General features: G+C 44.0%; 3 protein-coding genes across 8 annotated transcripts; all 3 read left to right on the top strand.

The window, feature by feature from the left end:
* The first annotated feature begins 52 nt into the window (after positions 1 to 52).
* Positions 53 to 1,578, top strand: atp6v1f (ATPase H+ transporting V1 subunit F). Its single transcript, XM_028398785.1, has 2 exons — positions 53 to 311; positions 1,134 to 1,578. Exons 1-2 carry the CDS (start codon positions 154 to 156, stop codon positions 1,333 to 1,335), a joined length of 360 nt encoding a protein of 119 aa, XP_028254586.1. The 5' UTR covers positions 53 to 153; the 3' UTR covers positions 1,336 to 1,578.
* Positions 1,579 to 6,087: 4,509 nt separating this feature from the next.
* On the top strand, positions 6,088 to 9,155 carry LOC114431180 (calumenin-A-like). 3 transcript variants are annotated; one of them, XM_028398779.1, is made up of 7 exons: positions 6,088 to 6,307; positions 6,925 to 7,095; positions 7,442 to 7,635; positions 7,719 to 7,885; positions 7,968 to 8,028; positions 8,183 to 8,382; positions 8,459 to 9,155. In XM_028398779.1, the coding sequence occupies exons 1-7, from the start codon at positions 6,294 to 6,296 to the stop codon at positions 8,561 to 8,563; spliced, it is 912 nt and encodes a 303-aa protein (XP_028254580.1). In that variant the 5' UTR covers positions 6,088 to 6,293; the 3' UTR covers positions 8,564 to 9,155. The 3 variants fall into 3 exon arrangements, with proteins under 3 accessions (XP_028254580.1, XP_028254581.1, XP_028254579.1); XM_028398780.1 differs by having other exon boundaries at positions 6,928 to 7,095; XM_028398778.1 differs by having other exon boundaries at positions 6,089 to 6,307; positions 6,877 to 7,095.
* A 129-nt stretch (positions 9,156 to 9,284) lies between these two features.
* Positions 9,285 to 18,512, top strand: tnpo3 (transportin 3). Of its 4 annotated transcripts, none has more exons than XM_028398769.1 (23): positions 9,285 to 9,532; positions 10,389 to 10,589; positions 11,146 to 11,219; positions 11,402 to 11,558; positions 12,171 to 12,314; positions 12,375 to 12,595; positions 12,675 to 12,813; positions 12,967 to 13,113; positions 13,222 to 13,329; positions 13,418 to 13,509; positions 13,591 to 13,730; positions 13,882 to 14,073; positions 14,609 to 14,700; positions 14,778 to 14,854; positions 14,933 to 14,993; positions 15,084 to 15,224; positions 15,374 to 15,490; positions 15,579 to 15,673; positions 15,870 to 16,026; positions 16,162 to 16,329; positions 16,405 to 16,517; positions 17,173 to 17,253; positions 17,902 to 18,512. In XM_028398769.1, exons 1-22 carry the CDS (start codon positions 9,413 to 9,415, stop codon positions 17,231 to 17,233), a joined length of 2,817 nt encoding a protein of 938 aa, XP_028254570.1. In that variant the 5' UTR covers positions 9,285 to 9,412; the 3' UTR covers positions 17,234 to 17,253; positions 17,902 to 18,512. The 4 variants fall into 4 exon arrangements, with proteins under 4 accessions (XP_028254570.1, XP_028254571.1, XP_028254573.1 ...); XM_028398770.1 differs by having other exon boundaries at positions 12,387 to 12,595; XM_028398772.1 differs by having other exon boundaries at positions 12,420 to 12,595.
* Positions 18,513 to 18,514: the final 2 nt, after the last annotated feature.

An 18,514-nucleotide genomic window follows, 5' to 3' on the forward strand; every position in this document is an offset into this window, starting at 1 on the left:
GTACGTGTGTGTATGTGTGTATGTGTGTGTTTGGGGGGGGGGGGGACTCAAACCGGAAACGCCGGTCAGCTGACTTCCTCACATGACCTGTCAGTACGAGGCTGAATTATTTTCTGCGTTTCTCCGTTGGTTTCAGACACCTGGATCTCCGTGATGGCCGGCCGCGGAAAACTGATCGCTGTGATCGGCGATGAGGACACGTGTACCGGCTTCCTGCTCGGCGGGATCGGTGAACTCAACAAGAACCGTAAACCGAATTTCCTGGTGGTTGAGAAGGACACAAGCATAACGGAGATCGAGGAGACCTTCAAGTAAGAAGAGCCAGCTCCAGACCATCAGCCCGTTTAAGATACAACTATCAGGGAAACGCAAATATACAGAGAGCAGCTCAAATTAACTAAATATTCTAACAGTGATTGATTCTGTGTGATCAGAACCAAACAGAGGTTGTTTTGATTTGACTGGCTGCTGGCTTTGGGCCCAGCTGCTCCTTCTATACCGAGACTAGAGGAACCTGACTCCATGTTTATGTGTGAATGATTGATTATATGTGATTACTCGTTAAAGCAGTTTCAGTTAATGACCACGCCTACATTTAGGGCCAAACACAAACTGCATCTTATGTTTGAGGGTGCCTGAATGGAGTTCTGTCTGTGTTCTAAGGAGGTTCCTGTTTTTGCCTCTTTTGACCTTTCATGTGCTGCTCGATAAGGGTTAAATGCCAATGTTACCTCCCACCAGAGTTCATTCAACCATCCAGTCATTACATTTTCTGGTGTCATTGTAGGTTTGGGACACAGCGTCAGTTAAGTGATGAACTGGTTGGCTAATTTGATTCAGTTTAAATATGTTCAGACTTTAAGATAAGAGCTGACACTTTATCTGGAATTGTTTACCTGAACTGAGCTTTCCATGGTTAGGATTTAAGCCCCTACTTCTGTGGAGTTAGCATACTATTTAAGAATCAGAAATACTTTATTGATCCTACATATGTTTGAGGTTTCCTGTTCTATAACTAATGAGACAATATGTCTAAGATCTACGGTGCTTATGCTTATGTTGACACCTCCTAAATTCATTTCTACCATCAAGTTTGTTATGGCTGGCAAAATGTGATCTCTCACTCTCTGCAGGAGCTTCCTGGTGCGTAACGACATTGGAATCATCCTGATTAATCAGTTCATCGCCGAGATGATCCGCCATGCCATTGATGCCCACATGCAGTCGATCCCAGCCGTCCTGGAGATCCCATCTAAAGAGCATCCCTATGACGCATCCAAGGACTCCATCCTGCGCCGGGCCAAGGGCATGTTCTCTGCAGAGGACTTCCGATAAGCTCCATGGTCTCACGGGCTGTGGGGACGTCCCTGACATATTTGTGCAGTGGTGTAGATTAACTTTATCAGTGTATTGACCTCATTTCTCTTTGTCAGAGCTCCAGCTTTTTGCAGGAAGTGTTGTCATGTGACTGAGTCTGTGATTCTGTGGGTGTTTAAGTTTTCCGCTGAAACATGTTGTCTGTTGTTTATTCCAGATGTGTTACCTTATCAAATAATAAAAAACAAAATGAAATCTGAAGTTATGGTTTTGTTTTGATCTATAAACATCAAAACTGCTTACAGACAGATCATTTTCCTGTGTGAGCCTGGTTCTGATCGGTTGTCCTGCTGATGTGGAGTCACTGTATGTCTTGCAGGTTTCAGCTTGTCATCAGTGTGACAGGTCAGACAAGCCTGTCTCTGTGAACGTGGATGTATGGAGACAAAGCAGGGACATCATAGTCATACAGTAGCAGTCAAAGGTTTGGACACACCTTCTCATTCAATGGGTCTTCTTTAGGCCAAGAGTGCAAAGCTGTCATCATAGCAGAAGGTGGCTGCTTCTAAAATATACAACATATTCTGGTGTGTTTGACCATTTTCTTGTTCACTACTTATTTCCTCAGGTGTTCTTTCATAGATGTGACATCTTCAGTATGAGTCTACAATGCAGAAAATAAGGTGTGTCCAGAGTTTTGACTGTACTGTACATGTATAGATTCATTCATATATAAAAGCTATTGATCCAAATGAAGCGGTTCCAGGTGAACAAACAGAGCCGAGGTCAGCATGAGGACATCATGAACTGCAAATACTGAGGCTCATTATTCATCTTGCAGACCTTCAGTGGAGGACACTGACTCTGAGAACCAACCAAAGGGTCCAAGCTGGCAGTATAAATACAGTCCTCCTCCTCCTCCTCACACCATCACTGTGAGAGGATGAAGTCTGTTCAGGTTGTCGCTGTGATACTTGTGGTGGTGGTTTGCATCTCTGCTGGTCCTCTTCCTGATTCACACCTTCACACTAGGTGAGCCTGAAAACACAGTTTACACCCAAAGATAGAGTGAAGCTCAGACGTTGTTTTACTCGTGCTTCCTCTCATAACAGCCTGAGGACTGAGAGGCCTCACCTGCAGCAGATCACAGAGAGGAACACCAGCAGGTGAGACACTGAACAGCAGAGTTCATCCTGAAGATGGTCTCTTTGCTTTACTGGTGTTTTCCTCTCTGCAGACCTGATGTCCCAAACACTGAGATGAATCCAGAGGGAAACAGCAGAAGGTGAGATATGACCTGTGACAGCTGTCACATCTGAACCCCCCTGTATGTTCACATGTTGGTTCCTGTCTGCAGACATGACGACCCGAAGACTGAGGAGTTTCACCCACTGCAGAACACACAGAAGAACTACACCAGGTGAGTCAGGGAACAGAACCTGTCACATCTGTGTACAAATGTTATCTGTGTTCCATACTGAAGTCTCATCAGATTGACACAACAAACTTCACAGGGTCAGTCACATATGACACACGTCTAATATTTTCAACATGAAAGATTTGTTTCACCACAGGAGAAATCATAAATAATTCTTTTATCTAACTATAGAGCTGAACTGATTCTATGTCTGTTTCAGAGAGTCTCATCAGGTTCAAGCCAACTTCACAGGGTCAGTCAAAGATGTTCACACACAAGCATAAAAGTCTTTGTAAAACTGAAGTGAATTCTGAGAGTAGAACTATTAAAACAAAGCTGTGTGTCTCTCAGGGATGCTGCTCTGAACTCAACAGTCAACATAACTGGTTTCATGTGAGTAAAACTTGTGTCTGAGCTTTAATTTCCTGCTTTAGAATCGTCACAATCTGCTTGTTTTCCAGGTTTGTTCTTCCAATGGACACACGGTAAGACCTTCTCCTCATCAGTACTTTCACCTGTTCGCATGCTCAGCTGTGTTCACCGGACAGGTGTAAAAGCAGTGTCTGTGTCTGTGTTTCAGGGACACGTTTCAGGAGTAGGTATCACTGCATGACTTTGTACTGTGACTTTGACTGCGGCCTTCTGTCAGATAATCTTATTGGCTAAAGGAAACATCAGCAGGTTACAGGCTGACTCTGCTGGAGGTTTTCCTGTGAATGTAAACTTGTTGTCCAGAAAATCAAATATCAAAACAAAGATAGTCATGAGAATCAATACCTATCAAACAAATATATACAAGTTACATGTAATAAACAATAAATGATATATAATGTATAATTTACATAACAGACCCTCCTCTGTGGTCCTATCCTGTTCCTCACCTTCAGCATCCCTATGCTCTCCCGTTCTGACTGCATCCTGTCCACCTGTCTGACGGTGAACCTTGGCTCCGCCCTTCAGCATGGAGACGAGAAGGCGGGCAGTGCCACCACCGACCCATTCGGCGTCGGAAAGAAATGAAACAGACGGGCTGTTAATTCACCTTCATCACTGTCATCATCATTTTGGCAGCAGATCCAGTGGTTTTGTCCAGATAATTATCATCATCTCCACCTACCAAACGTCAGTCAGCCAGTCCTACTCAGCGACTCAATCACAACAGAAACAACAGAAAATGAAACTTTCATCCCATGAGGCGACGATGCAGCCCGAATCCCAGAACTTCTAATGCTCTCAGTTTAAACTCACAGGATGCTCGCCTGAAATGTGGACACATAACGCAGCAGTCACATGATCCTCTCGTTTTATGTCCTGAACATCGGTCATTTAATCATGTGACTGCAGATTGGCAGTGATTCTTTTTATTAACTCTTTCATGTATTTTTAATGCTATTTTTCTTACAGCTGAAGTTTTGTTTGTTTGTAAATGTGTGTCAATAAACATATTGATAAACCTGCCTTGGTACTCTTGCTTTGTTGAATATGAACCTGGATACCTTTAACATCAATGAAACTTAATGCTGAAGCACACAGCAGAGGTCAAAGGTCACAGGCTTGATCAAAAGCATTAAAATGAAGCTCCGTCCTGCTCATCACAACAACTGCCTCCAAAAAACCACCTTGCCCCACTCAAAACCAGATCCCTCTCTTTTACTCATACTGTACCTTTGTCCACTAACTCACGTAGTCAAAAAGTCGTCTGTACTGTAGTACTGTCCTCAAGACGTGTACTCAAACCACATTCTCCACTATAAGCCTCCATCTCCTGAGCCAAATCCATATTCTGTTCTGGTATAATTATATGTTGTTGTTGTAACTCCAGTACTAAAGAAACCTGTCTCAGACCCCAACAATCTCAATAATTTTCATCCTATATTTCCAGTTTTCCATTCCTCCTTGAAAAATTAGTTGCTGCTCAACTCCCATCTGTCCGGTGTTTATGTAGATAAACAATCCAGTCTGACTTCTGTCCCCCATGGTGCTGAAACAGCACTTGTCAAAATCACTAATGAACTGCTCCTTGAATTAAAAATGCTGTTAACACAACTTATTGTTACATGTGATCATTCTGTCCTCCTGTATGTCTGTGGGTGGGGTGGGTGCTGGAGATAATAATAATAATAATAAATATATGTTGGTGAAGATTCTCAGTCATCCAGGTCATCATACATAGGCCAGATTGTTGTCCCTGGTGTCCTCCCACTGTGTTGATGTGTTCTGTGAACCGTTCCACTTCATTGGTCTTGATTTTGACCCTGGTGTCATCCACATATCTAAACCAGTGAGTGGGGGCAGTTCCAGGAAAGGAACTCAGGGCTCTTCTCTCCACTTCTTCCATGTAGAGGATGGCCACAATAGGAGACACAGGTGATCACATCGCACAGCCGTGCTTCTGTCTGTAAAAGTTCCCATTGTACTGGAAGTAAGTGGTGGTCAGGCAGAGGTCCAGCAGGTCACAGATGTGGTCTGGCGTGAGGTTGGTTCTTTCCTTGAGTGTGCTGTCTTGTGTGAGGCATCTCCTTACCATCTCTGTGGCTTCTGGTGTAGGGATGCAGGTAGGTGACATCAATCTGGCCTTCTTGGACTGCACAGTACATATTGAGGACAGGAGCCTCAATGTGGAAGTGTACAGGAAACCCACACACACGGACCAGTACCTGTTGTTTGATTCACACCACCCACTGGAACACAAACTGGGAGTCATCAGGACCCTGCAGCACAGAGCACAAAACCAACCAGCTCAGAGGGGAAGAAGAAGGAGCAACACCACATCATTAAGGCCCTGCAAACCTGTGGCTACCCCAAGTGGGCACTTATCAAAGCCACAAAAACAAGACCCCCCAACAACAAGAAGAAGGACAACAACCGATGGAGAAAGAACCATTCCATATGTGTCAGTATCAGAGAAACTCCGCAGGATCTTCAACAACCATGACATCCCGGTCCATTTTCACGATGACACCAAGACAAAAACTGGTTCACCCGAAGGATAAGATCCCCAGGGAGAAACACAGCAATGTCATATATGCAGTCCAGTGCATTGAGGAATGCTGCTTGGATGAGCAGCAAAACGTCTTCAAGAAAACTCTACAAGTCCAGACGCCTTGCGTCTTCTCTAAATAATAAGTATAATAATAATCAGAGGTACTCAAAGCAAGTACTACGTGGAAAATCAGCTCATGTGAAAGACCTGAACAAACCTTTTATTTTATTTTTGCTACCCCCCCCCCCCCCCCGTGTTTTTGGTGGAATTCATGCAGACGTGGCAGGACTCAGCTTGGTTCACCGCTCATTGGTCCACGCGCTGATAACAACCAATGGGAAGAGAGTGTGGTGACCGAGTCTTCTTATGTAATCATCTGCAAAAGAGCACAGTTGCTGGAGTGGGCCAATCAAATCGTCAGAAATGTTCTCGGCACGGGCTCCGGAGTGGGCTGGAGCCACGGAAACGTTTTTTTCTGGGCTGGAGAGCGTGATGGTCGGACTGCAGAGAGAGAAGTGACTGTGAAGTGAGGACGTGCAAAGACAACGGGAACGAGTGCAACGCCAGGTGTGCGAGATGTACGCGCACAGGTGAGAGCCGCGCTGCTCGCGCTCAGAGATACCTGTGGGGTGTGTTCACAGTGTGGGCTCTAACCCACAGGGCACTGTCAGACATAACACCATCAGAACTGAGTTGATCACTTGTGATGAATGATTTACACCGGATTAGAGGAACATGTTCTACAGCTTCTGTCATCACCTGCTGGAATACTCAGTCAATTATAGACCAGCACATCTGTGGACAAAGTGACCAACACACTGTGTTCTATATAGAGCGAGCCTTACGTCAGAGTCCTGAAAAACGTTTCACTTCCACTAAGAATCTGTACATTACACAGTAAGTGACAGTTTTAAAGCACTGGCTCTGAGCATCGATGTTATTGTTCCTGTTCCAAAAATATTCTACCAAATCAGATCTAATGAAGCGCGTTCACCTCGTCCAACTTGAGGTCCCTGTAATAATCTATAAAGTATTTGTGTGCTTTATATCCAGAGGGAGGCTGAATAGGGTCCTGTTGGAGGCTGGGGAGGTTGTGTAATGAACTGTAATGAGAGTGTAGTTTTCACTGAATCTGCTGATGATTGTGTCTCTGTGTCAGGATGATCTATCCGGTGCTGATGTGTTTCCTCTTCTGCATCATCGCCAGCAGCAGTAAACCCACAGAGAAGAAGACTCGGGTTCATCCCGAAGAACCTCTCAGCCAACTGGAACACAAAGATGACAAAAACTATGAGTACGACCACGAAGCTTTTCTGGGTCAAGACGAAGCCAAAACCTTCGACCACCTCCCTCCAGAGGAGAGCCAGCTGAGACTTGGGTGAGTTTTGCGGGGGGTTTTTTTACACCAAAGAGGAGGCACAGTCAACACATTCAGCTCTGTGCAGCCATTTTAGAGACATTATAACACCAGCACAGTGGAGTCAGAGCAGAAACCCTGTTATGTATCTACTGTGTGATCAATAGGTTTTATCCATACAGGCAAGTCTTGGAGTTAAGAATTGTCCTGTTTTTAATTTTTATTACAGCAAACATACAAACCAGTTCAGAGGGATTTTTATTGTTATAGTTTATTTCATGCTTATACTTTATTTAAGTTCATTAAGTGAAGCAATTATTAAAGAAACTGACTGTATGATACCCCTTGTTTGTGTGCCTCCCTGCAGCATCATTGTGAATAAAATAGACAGTAATAAAGACGGATTTGTCACTGAGGCAGAGCTGAAGGTCTGGATTAAAAGTGCTCAGAAGAAGCACATCTATGAGAGCACGGAACGTCAGTGGAAAGACTTTGACCTGAACAGCGACGGGCTGATCAGCTGGGATGAGTACAGGAATGTCACGTACGGAAGTTATCTGGGTAAGGACTCATTTTAATTGGTGTCATTTAAATGAGTGGAGTTCTCTGGTCATCTGATCAGTTTTGTGATTGATTACCTTCAGATGACCCTCAGACCGACACAGAGTATAACTACAGCCATATGATGTCAAGGGACGAGAGACGCTTCAGAGTTGCAGACAGAAATGGAGATTTGATCGCTGATAGACAAGAGTTCACAGCTTTCCTTCATCCTGAAGATCATGAGCACATGAAGGACATCGTGGTGCAGGTGAGAGTGATGTCACTGATGTCATATGACGTAGTGTCAGTTATTTCATGTTAACAGTTAAACTGTCAGCTTACTGTCACAGGAAACAATAGAGGACATCGACAAAAATGGAGATGGATTCATCGACCTGAAAGAGTACATTGGTAAAAAAAGGCATCACAAACTAAGCACTGTAATGTATTTGTAGATTCTACTTCTGTAGCTTGAAGCTTTTTAAGGACCACTGAAGGGCTTGCATGTAAGGAGAAGATGATCCTGTATCTCATCTAAACCTTTTCCTTCTCATGTGGTCTGAAGGTGACATGTACAATTCTGAGGATGATGGAGAAGAGCCTGAGTGGGTGGCAGTAGAACGGCAACAGTTTGCTGAATTCAGGGACAAAAACAATGATGGGAAGATGGACAAAGAGGAAACTCTGGATTGGATCCTTCCATCTGATTATGACCATGCTGAAGCTGAGGCCAAACACCTGGTGCATGAGTCTGACACCAACAAGGTCAGACAGACTGTTGATATCATGTTCTGCCTGCTCGGACTGCAAATATTTAACAGTTGTTTCCATGTCTATCCAGGATGGAAAGCTGACCAAGAAGGAAATCCTCAATAAATATGACATGTTTGTTGGAAGTCAGGTGACAGACTTTGGAGAGGCTTTACTCAGACATGATGAGTTCTAGATTTAGGATGTATGTTTTTACTGTTATTTATTTTGTACTCCCACAGAAAAGACGAGCATCAAATAACATATCTGTTATCATCAAAACATTTGTTTCTACTGTTTGATTTTCCTACTGCTGACTGCTGTCTCCTCACATGTCAGCATTTCTTTTAGCTTTGTTTTAATGTCATCAAGTCACCTTTCTCCACAGAGAATAATTTGAGCTTCATTTTTAAATATATTTTAGTCTAACTGGTGATATTAGAAAAGGCCACAGAATAATCCTGCAGAGCAAGGTGATTCACAATCTGAATAACAGACAGACACAGTTAAATGCTGTTTTTTTATTTTGTTGGCCTGGAGATGTACAAAGACAATGCCAGCCAGGCTCAAACCTAATCAAAGTTGTTAAAAGTCTCCAGTACTACAACGTTAGATAGGAAGTTTTATGAAAAAATAAGAATCAGATTAAATCCCAGAGTTAGAGCATCTGAAGAGGGATTTAAGTTTCTTCTACACAGTTTGTTTAAACACTGAGTTATTGATTTATATAGCATTCACTTGTTCATTCACACACTGTCTATCAATAAAAACATAAATAACTCTAAAAACGTGACTGTAGCTATCTTTCTACTCCATTTGTGTTCTCTGTGTGCGTGTGTGTGTGTGTATGGGGAAGTGAATTCTGCGTTCTTCCGGCTGAATGGAACCAATGTTCATACCCCCGTTTGCTGCCGGGATAGAATCTGAGGGCACACGGGAAGCCAGTGCGAGATGGCGGTCGACACACAGACCGTGTAGAAGTGTGTAGACGCCTCCGTGTTGGATAACTCTCGGCCTTACCTGATCCCCGCTTCTGACCCAAATTATGGAGGGGGGTAAACCGAACCTGGCGCTGGTCTACCAGGCGGTCCAGGCCCTGTACCACGACCCGGACCCGACCGGGAAGGAACGAGCTTCAGTGTGGCTAGGAGAACTCCAGAGATCGGTAAGAAAATGGGAGAGCCCAGGAGACCTGGCCGATGGTACCGGCGGGTTGGTGGGTCCTGTCTGGTTATAGTGTGGTGTGTCCGGGCGGGTTGGAAATGTTTACCTAAAACGAACAAGTGAACTACGCTGCGCAGTCCCGAGAGCTGCAGCTTTCCGTTAGCATCACAGCTAAGCTAACAAAATGAATGGCTGAAATACAAAGCGCTGGCTGCATGGTTAGCTGTAGCGATTACGTTGAAACACAAACACCGTGTTTGAATTACAGATTTGTTCTGTCAAGACGATGAAACGACTTGTTTCAGGCGGAGTTTGGGTTTCGGTGTCAGGGGTTCTGCAGGCCTCGGCTGCACGTTAGCATGCATGTTAGCATGGCTAATGTAACCGCTCTAGTGAGGTTCAGTCTCACGCTTTAGTTTCTGCCTCCGCTTTACGGCACCAGACTCCATTCAGAAGTCTAGCGTTTTTGGGCGGTGCACCGCGGGAGACGGACGTGTGTCGGTCAGATCGTGTGAATTTTAACACAGTCTAACGTCGCCCTGCTTAAATTAAACTTAAACGTTGTGCTCGCACCGACGTCACAGTGTGTTTTGGGAGCGTGTCACGTCGCAGGGCGTGGCAGAGACTAAGGTGGAACTGAACAGTGCTCTGCGCGTTCTTCCTGTTTGTTCTAAATGACAACATCAGCTGATTGCTGTCACGGCACCGATGTGGCCTGACCTGTTGACACTGCAATCCCACATGAAAATCGTACAGCGTCATGACTGGCTGACGCCCACAGCCGAGCAGGTAACCATGTTCACATTGGCAGCAGGTTAATGGCCAGTTCTGACATCATTTCCTGTCTTGTCTTTCAGATGTATGCGTGGGAGATCTCAGACCAACTGCTGCAGCTCAAGCAGGATGTGGAGTCGTGCTACTTTGCTGCTCAGACAATGAAGATGAAGATCCAGACATCTTTCTATGAGCTTCCACCTGAGACCCATAATGCACTGCGAGACTCTCTGCTGACCCACATCCAGAACCTCAAAGACCTGTCACCTATCATTGTCACACAGGTAACCAGTTTATTTTGCAGAGGTTGCAACAGCTACCATGATGTTGAATCCAGAGCTTACATCTGCCCAGCCTCTCACAGTGAGAGTTCACTTGAAAACACTGTGGTTCAGGAACTGAATCCAAGACATCTGAACTGTGTAGTTGTTCCTACAGTGAAGGAAGCAGTTTAAAAGTGCTATAAAATTCAGAATGTATCAGTTACCATATCACAACTGAACTGTGGATGAAGTTAAAGTGGATGGAACGTCTGTTCCCACAGACTTGCATGATTTAGGTGTGTCTGTGTGTTTATCAGTGAGCATATGTAAGCACTTGGATTTCTGTCTGAGCACTGAAAGCATCTCTGTGGAGGTCTCTGATTTTTATTTCACAAACCAGTTAAAGCAGCAGAAAGCTGTTTGAAACATTTGTTACATCAGAACCAAACCGAGGAAGGCCGTTTTAAATATGCTTTAAAAGGAGGAAGTTGTTTGAGAAAGTTGATGAAATTTCTTGTCCTTATTGTTTGAGTGTGGCAAGTTCAGCAAATGTGACATATTGTTTCTCTTCTCTTAGCTGGCTTTAGCGATTGCTGATCTGGCCCTTCAGATGGCCTCATGGAAAGGATGCGTTCACACACTCATAGAAAAGTAAGAGTTCACACCTGAAAGTATTTCACACGTGAATGTGGACTTTGCACAGGAACCCCCAGAATAATTCAAAAACACACTTAAGATTAAGAAACTTTTATTAGTCCCACAATGGGGAAATTGCACTTTAATCTCCTACTGATGGAGTCACCTCCTGTTCTTTTGTCTCTATTCCCTCTCAGGTATAATAATGACATCAGCTCGATGCCCTTCCTCATAGAGATTCTCACTGTGCTGCCTGAGGAAGTTCACAGTCGATCTCTACGAATAGGAGCCAATCGGAGGACGGAAATCATTGAGGATCTGGCGTATTACTCAAGCACTGTGGTTACACTGCTGGTTAGGATTTCATTCTTATTATTCCGTATTACTGTTGCTTTCTGCTTGTCCTGTTGTCTCCATGTTTGCTGGTGTGTGTCTCTTAAGTTGGATTGGTTGTTCACACACTGTGGCCTCCATGTCTCGGATAGACACACACATATATACCTACACCTACCTACCTGTTGAACATGAGCACAGAAGGGGTGTTTTACAACCTTTTTAGACAGGTTGTCTTTGTTGACTCAGTTTAAACACAGCAGTGACTCCTGAGTGGACAGTGGACAGGCTGTGGTCAGGTCTGATCCTCAGTGAATGTTACAAAACTGGTTGTGTCACACTGGTTTAGAGAAAGTTGGTCTCTTATTATGTGAGTCTCTGTTCTTAACAAGTACTTTATTATTCCAGCCTTCTCTCCAGTGTGGCTGGTTGTTTCTCATCTTTACATTTGTGCATCATATGAGGCTGTCACAGAAACCTAAGAGCTTTAAAACTCTCGTTTTCCTGCTCCACTGTTATTTTACATGTTCAGAGCAGTCTGATTTTTCATGTTTGTCTGCAGTGAAGCATGTTGAGTGTAGTATATATTCAGTTATGTTAAAGTCACCTAAATGTGTTTCCATTGCTCTGCAGACAACATGTGTGGAGAAGACGGGTAGTGACGAGAAGATGCTCATTAAGGTATTTCGGTGTCTGGGCAGTTGGTTTAACCTGGGCATCCTCGACAGCAACTTTATGGCCAGTAACCAGCTGCTGATGGTCCTTTTCCAAGTCCTGGTGAGATTTATGCTTAATAAAAGGGTCATGGAACAAAATTGTATAACACTGAATGAAAAGATGTTATTACAGAAACAAATGACAGGCTGTGATGTTCACCTACAGCAGAGGGATGAGACGTCAACCAACCTGCATGAAGCGGCATCAGATTGCGTCTGTTCAGCCTTGTATGCCATTGAAAATGTGGACACTAACATGGCGTTAGCACTGCAGCTCTTCCAGGGTGTCCTGACACTAGAGACAGCCTATCACATGGCTGTCGCCCGAGAAGACCTAGACAAGTGAGGAGACAGAAAAGTTGTTGTGATTGTGTTGTTTAACCGGTCTCTTCAGTGACATTATGTTTGTTTCTGTCCTCAGAGTTCTGAATTACTGTAGAATCTTCACTGAACTCTGTGAGACATTTTTAGAGACGACAGTCAGGAGTCCAGGTCAGGGCATGGGAGACCTCAGGACACTGGAGCTGCTGCTGATCTGTGCAGGACACCCACAGTATGAGGTACCAATATAACTGCAACAGCTTTGAGCTTCTGGTTGAGTTATATATATCTAAATATATATATACTTTGTTGATCCCCATAGGGAAAACCTGGAAATGTGCAGAAAATTGTGTGTTTTGATCCATTTTATGTTGTGTGTTCTTTTGATCCAGGTTGTGGAGATCTCCTTTAACTTCTGGTACCGTCTTGGAGAACATCTGTATAAAATAAATGATGTGGCTCTAAATACAATCTTTAGACCATATATCCAGAGACTTCTGCACTGTTTGGCCCGGCACTGTCAGCTGGATCCAGACCATGTAAGAACCCACACAGAAGCACTTGTACTTAGCCAGTGTAAATAGACTTGATAAGAAGATAGATAGGTGCATTTAAACGCTTCAGTCACATACTCTTTGGTCTATCAGGAAGGAATCCCAGAGGACACAGATGACTTTGGGGAGTTCAGAATGAGGGTCTCTGACCTTGTTAAAGATGTAATTTTTCTTGTTGGATCCATGGAATGTTTCTCTCAGGTAACTTTTATTTACAGTATTCTGTATACAAACAAATTTTTTAACATTATCTTGATGTCTAAATGTATTTTATTGTCGTTTTTCTCAGTTGTATTCTACATTAAAAGAGGGGAACCCCCCTTGGGAGGTGACGGAGGCTGTTCTCTTCATTATGGCTGCCATTGCAAAAAGTGTTGATCCGTGAGTACCATCAGATGACAACATGTTTACATACTTATGTGTGCTTGCCTAACAATAACTGATCCTATATGTAATCTTCAGAGAAAACAATTCCACACTGTCAGAGGTGTTGCAGCAAGTGGTGCTGCTTCCAGAAAATGTCCACATGGCAGTTCGATATACGAGCATCGAGCTGGTTGGAGAGATGAGCGAGGTGGTGGATAGAAACCCGAGATTCCTTGGTATGAAGATGTGTCTAGAGAATAAGACATTCCTCTCATGGTCTATTGCATAGCATGAAATTTCTGCTTTTCATCCTTTATACATTTTCTGTGTCAGAGCAAGACATGTAAAGTTACTTGGTTTCACAACTTTACATGTTCTTTCTGACAGACCCGGTGTTGAACTACCTAATGAAAGGGCTCAGAGAGAAACCGTTGGCATCTGCAGCAGCAAAGGCGATCCACAACATCTGTTCAGTGTGCAGAGATCACATGGCTCAACACTTCCAAGGACTGCTGGATATCGCCCGCTCACTTGACTCCTTTGCTTTGTCTACAGAGGCGGCAGTGGGACTGCTCAGAGGTACCTTTTATACATCTGTAGTGTTGCCACGTGAAGCAGATTCTCTTAGAAGAGCGTCTCTGTGGAGCTGTAAAGGCTGATTCATACTCCACGAGAACAGGGAACTTTCTTCTTGCTCTCGGCGCTTTGGAGTGGGCGTGGTCACAGAATCCACACAGGTCAAAGAATAAACCGCCAGACCTATTGTTCACTCTATTATCATGCTACAAGCACACCCACCTCTCTTAACATTATTAGCTCGCTATCTTCCCTCATTCAGGTAAACATAACGTTCACCTAGCTGTCAGTTTCTGCCGTTGTTCAGCAGCGAAACATGTTCAAAACCTGTGCCCTGCACACACACACACACACTCATACAGTGAGCTGCAGTGAGGATCTTATGAGGAGTTCTTTGAAAAGTCCGGACTGAAACTAACTTTGTTCTTATTCTTGCCACCTTCTCATGGAGTATGGAACAAGCTTAACCCTTCGTCTCTCGTGTCAATCTCAACAGAAACTATCCTCGTGTTTCAATCTAATTCTTTTACATGTGCAGGTACAGCTCTGGTCTTGGCTCGCCTTCCTTTGGAGAAGATTGCAGAGTGTCTCAGTGATTTGTGTGCTGTCCAGGTCATGGCTCTGAAAAAGGTCCTTGTACACTCAAGTGTGTTGTATAAATCAGTTTTTAGTGTTTAAAGATGTAAATATTTAAACTTCTGTTTCAGCTTCTGGCCGATGAATCTACAAATGGTAAATCAGCTGATCCCACTGTCTGGCTCGACAGATTGGCTGTTATCTTTAGGTGAGTTCCATTTAAACTTTTTCAAACTTTATTTAAATCAAGCGGCAGACATTCCACAGTCGTGATCTATTTTTTCAGACACACAAACCCCATCGTAGAGAATGGAGAGACACACCCCTGTCAGAAAGTTATCCAGGAGGTGAACTCACCTGTGCTTTGTCTAGAAGTCATTTGAATACTTGCACATGAATATATGAATAAATAACTTGAGTCATGTGACCGTCTATAGATCTGGCCGGTACTGTCAGAGACTTTGAACACACATCAGGCTGATAACAGGATTGTGGAGCGATGTTGCCGTTGTCTCCGATTCGCTGTACGATGTGTTGGAAAAGGCTCTGCCTCCCTGCTGCAGCCTCTTGTAACCCAGGTGAGATGCGCATGGACGATTGGTTGGTGTTTCATTATATTCATTAGCAGCACTGTGGTAATCTATTTAGCCTCTGGAGCCTGTGGATGGTAATGTCAGTCCTTAGTGAGTCCAGATTAAGATGGTTTAAACTGTCTATATGTTATCAGATGGTGAGTGTATACCAGGTGTATCCACACTCCTGCTTCCTGTACCTGGGCAGCATCCTGGTGGATGAGTACGGCATGGAGGAAGGCTGCAGACAAGGACTGCTCGACATGTTGCAGGTAAATACATGGCTGTGCATCACACACTAAGTCACCTGATGTCAGCTGATATTTTATTGAAGATAAATGATAATGCCCTCTCCTTCAGGCTCTCTGTATGCCAACCTTTCAGCTGCTAGAGCAGCTAAATGGTCTGAGGAATCACCCAGACACAGTGGACGACCTGTTCAGACTGGCAACCAGGTGCGGTGCTCTCTGTGAATGTGTGTTTGAGTGTGTGTGTAGTCAGCCATGACCGAATATTTTTCAGCATTTATTCTCTTTCAGTTCCAACATATTCATTTGATAGATTTTACATAATTTTTAGTAATTCAGGTCATATTTTTCAAAGACACTGTTTGCACATGGAATCTGTCTGAAGCCCTCTGTCTGTGTTCAGGTTTGTCCAACGGAGTCCTGTCACTTTACTTAGCAGCAGCATTATTGTTCACATTATCCAGTGTGCCATCGCAGCCACCTCATTGGACCACAGAGACGCCAATTGCAGCGTCATGAAATTTGTTCGAGACCTTGTCCATGCTGGAGTTGCTAATGATGTAAGTCAACTATAAAAACATTAGCATATGCTCAGGGGATTATTAAAGATGAAAAGCAGAACCATGTGACCCTGTTAAAACAGGCCTGTTCTGTCCTAGATGTGATGGACTTGATAAATTGTGTCTTGTCTGCAGCATGAGGAGGATTTCCAGCTGAGGAAGCAGCTGATTGGTCAGGCCATGGAACAGCATGGTCAACAACTCATCACTCAGCTCATGCACTCCTGTTGTTTTTGTCTGCCACCATACACTCTGCCCGATGTGGCTGAGGTGCTGTGGGAGGTCATGGTGTTTGACAGGCCTGTAAGTAAACATACAAACACCTGGTAAAGTCACTGCATGTCTTATTGTGGATACTGATTTAAAGGTTACTTTCAGACGTTCTGCCGCTGGCTGGAAAACGCACTGAAAGGTTTACCCAAGGAAACATCAGGAGGGGCTGTGACGGTCACTCACAAACAGCTGACAGACTTCCACAAACAGGTCACCAGGTAGGATACCAGCAACACATTGTGACTGGACAGTTTTCCACCACACTTCATCTTCAAATAGCTCAGGCTATGTGTACGAACCTCTTGATTTCATCACAGGTGATGCCTGGACATCACCAATGCTCAACATTTGTCTGACCCTAGAGTCCCACCAGATGCATAATGTACACACCGTGTTTTGTTACATCTTCAGCACGACATCAGGTCCCACCAGGAGCGTTTCAAAAGAGTAGCGAGCGCTCTTTGTCAGTGTGTGCCTGAATGTTCCAAGCTCCTGTGAGATTGACAACATGTTGGGGACATGTTATGATAACAGTATGTCATGTTTTGATTGATCGTGTGATCAGCTCAGCGCGCCTGACAAATTGAGACTCGCTGAATTCATCTGAAGATGGAATGCAGAAAAACTGGTGTCCACAGTGATCAGGTTTAGACTTGTCCCAAGCTTGGAGGAAAACTCACCTGAGCTGTAGCAGGAATGATTTGACATTTAATCTTAGAACAGGCTACGCAGCAGATTCACATGGAAAATGAGAACTGCTGTGTTTCATAAGAGCACCTTGGTCAGGAACACAGATTCAATGACATAAAGTAATAATATCATACACACTGGATAAAATCCTAATGACTTGTATAAATGTGTGTGTTGTTTCAGCGCTGAGGAGTGTAAACAGGTGTGCTGGGCCATCAGAGAGTTCACCAGATTGTTTCGATAGCTACCTTCATTCAACACCAGGTAATGTGCACATAACCCATTTATAAGATAATGTGTGGCCAAGATGTAGTGAAATACATTCCTCATCAAAATCTGTGGGCCAAGAAACAAATGTTCAAATTTTGTTCTGGTGGATCCAAACCAGGTTGGAGAAATTTTAAATGACATGCGTATGTCTACGATGGTCTACGTCCACAGAGCTGGCTTGCAGAGAGGCCTTGCTTGTGCAGCTCAACAATCCTGCCACAAAAACAGAAAGCCCTTTTGCCTTTGTCACCAGGAGGTCTTGACAGTGTGAATGCCTGATAATGACATGAAAGCCAGATTCTGACTTGCTGTGGTCCTAACATTCTGATCAGCTGCTGAACGGCCTCTTTCAGTTTCAATGAAATAACAACAAATAGTTTCTTCTTTTGGATTTTGAAGCTCTGCTTACAACCTGGTTTGGATCCACCACAGCAAAATGAGTCTGAAAGAACCACAACATCAAGGGGGATCTGGCCCTGGTCCTTTTTTAACAGTAACCAAAAACAAGCATTGTGAAATCGGCTGTACTACTGATTCCCCAGAAGGGGACTGGGAAGCCTGGGGGTACCCACTCCCCTGTGGCTCTGGCGACCTATGGTTAGGTTAAGATGGACCTATCCTAAACTTGACTTTTTTTTCCAGGTTAAATCTTTTGTTGACTGACATTCAGAAGTGACAGCAAAAAGCTGCATCTGCAGATAAGGATCCAAAGGGATGATGATGAAGATGGAGAAACTTCGAATTTGAAATTGGATGAATCACTCTGAAAGGCTTACAGAATGAAGACTGATTGGATAAACTGAGTCCACCCCTGACCTCACCAGACTTTTCCTGACCACACCTGCAGCAGGTGGTAGGTAGGCAGAGTCAGGTCCGGTGGGTGGTCGGGTTCAGGTGAAGAAAGGTGTTCACTTGGTGAACGAACATGATCCGGTTGTGCTGGATCTTCTAAATCGGAGGACGTGCCTGGTCAACAGTTTTTAAGAGAGAATTTATTTTTGGGACTTTGGTCGTGATGTTTTTTGTCCGTGCCATAAAAAGAGCCAAAACCCATTATGCTCTTGGCTGAGCGGCTGCCTGAGGAGGCTTACTGCTAAAGGATTTAGCGTCACCTTTGACCTTTTTAACTTTGGTTGAATTTTAGTTTTTCCACAAAGTGAGACAGAGTAACTGTGGGTAATGAGGCAGAGAGAGACACCATGACATCGTTGGTGATGTAGCCTTGTTCTAAACAATTAAAAAAAACAAAACTCCA

Source organism: Parambassis ranga, unplaced genomic scaffold (genome assembly GCF_900634625.1).
Source record: "Parambassis ranga unplaced genomic scaffold, fParRan2.1 scaffold_60_arrow_ctg1, whole genome shotgun sequence".
NCBI classification, from domain to species: domain Eukaryota; kingdom Metazoa; phylum Chordata; class Actinopteri; family Ambassidae; genus Parambassis; species Parambassis ranga.

Excerpts from the sequence above, each read along its gene's own strand:
- atp6v1f (XM_028398785.1), top strand. The coding sequence starts at position 154 with ATGGCCGGCCGCGGAAAACTGATCGCTGTGATCGGCGATGAGGACACG. Across the intron at positions 312-1,133 it reads GAGATCGAGGAGACCTTCAA|GAGCTTCCTGGTGCGTAACG; the intron begins GTAAGAAGAGCC and ends CACTCTCTGCAG.
- LOC114431180 (XM_028398778.1), top strand. Across the intron at positions 7,096-7,441 it reads GAGAGCCAGCTGAGACTTGG|CATCATTGTGAATAAAATAG; the intron begins GTGAGTTTTGCG and ends GCCTCCCTGCAG. Across the intron at positions 8,029-8,182 it reads CGACCTGAAAGAGTACATTG|GTGACATGTACAATTCTGAG; the intron begins GTAAAAAAAGGC and ends TGTGGTCTGAAG.
- tnpo3 (XM_028398769.1), top strand. The coding sequence starts at position 9,413 with ATGGAGGGGGGTAAACCGAACCTGGCGCTGGTCTACCAGGCGGTCCAG. Across the intron at positions 11,559-12,170 it reads GCACTGTGGTTACACTGCTG|ACAACATGTGTGGAGAAGAC; the intron begins GTTAGGATTTCA and ends ATTGCTCTGCAG. Across the intron at positions 13,114-13,221 it reads GTCAGCTGGATCCAGACCAT|GAAGGAATCCCAGAGGACAC; the intron begins GTAAGAACCCAC and ends TTGGTCTATCAG.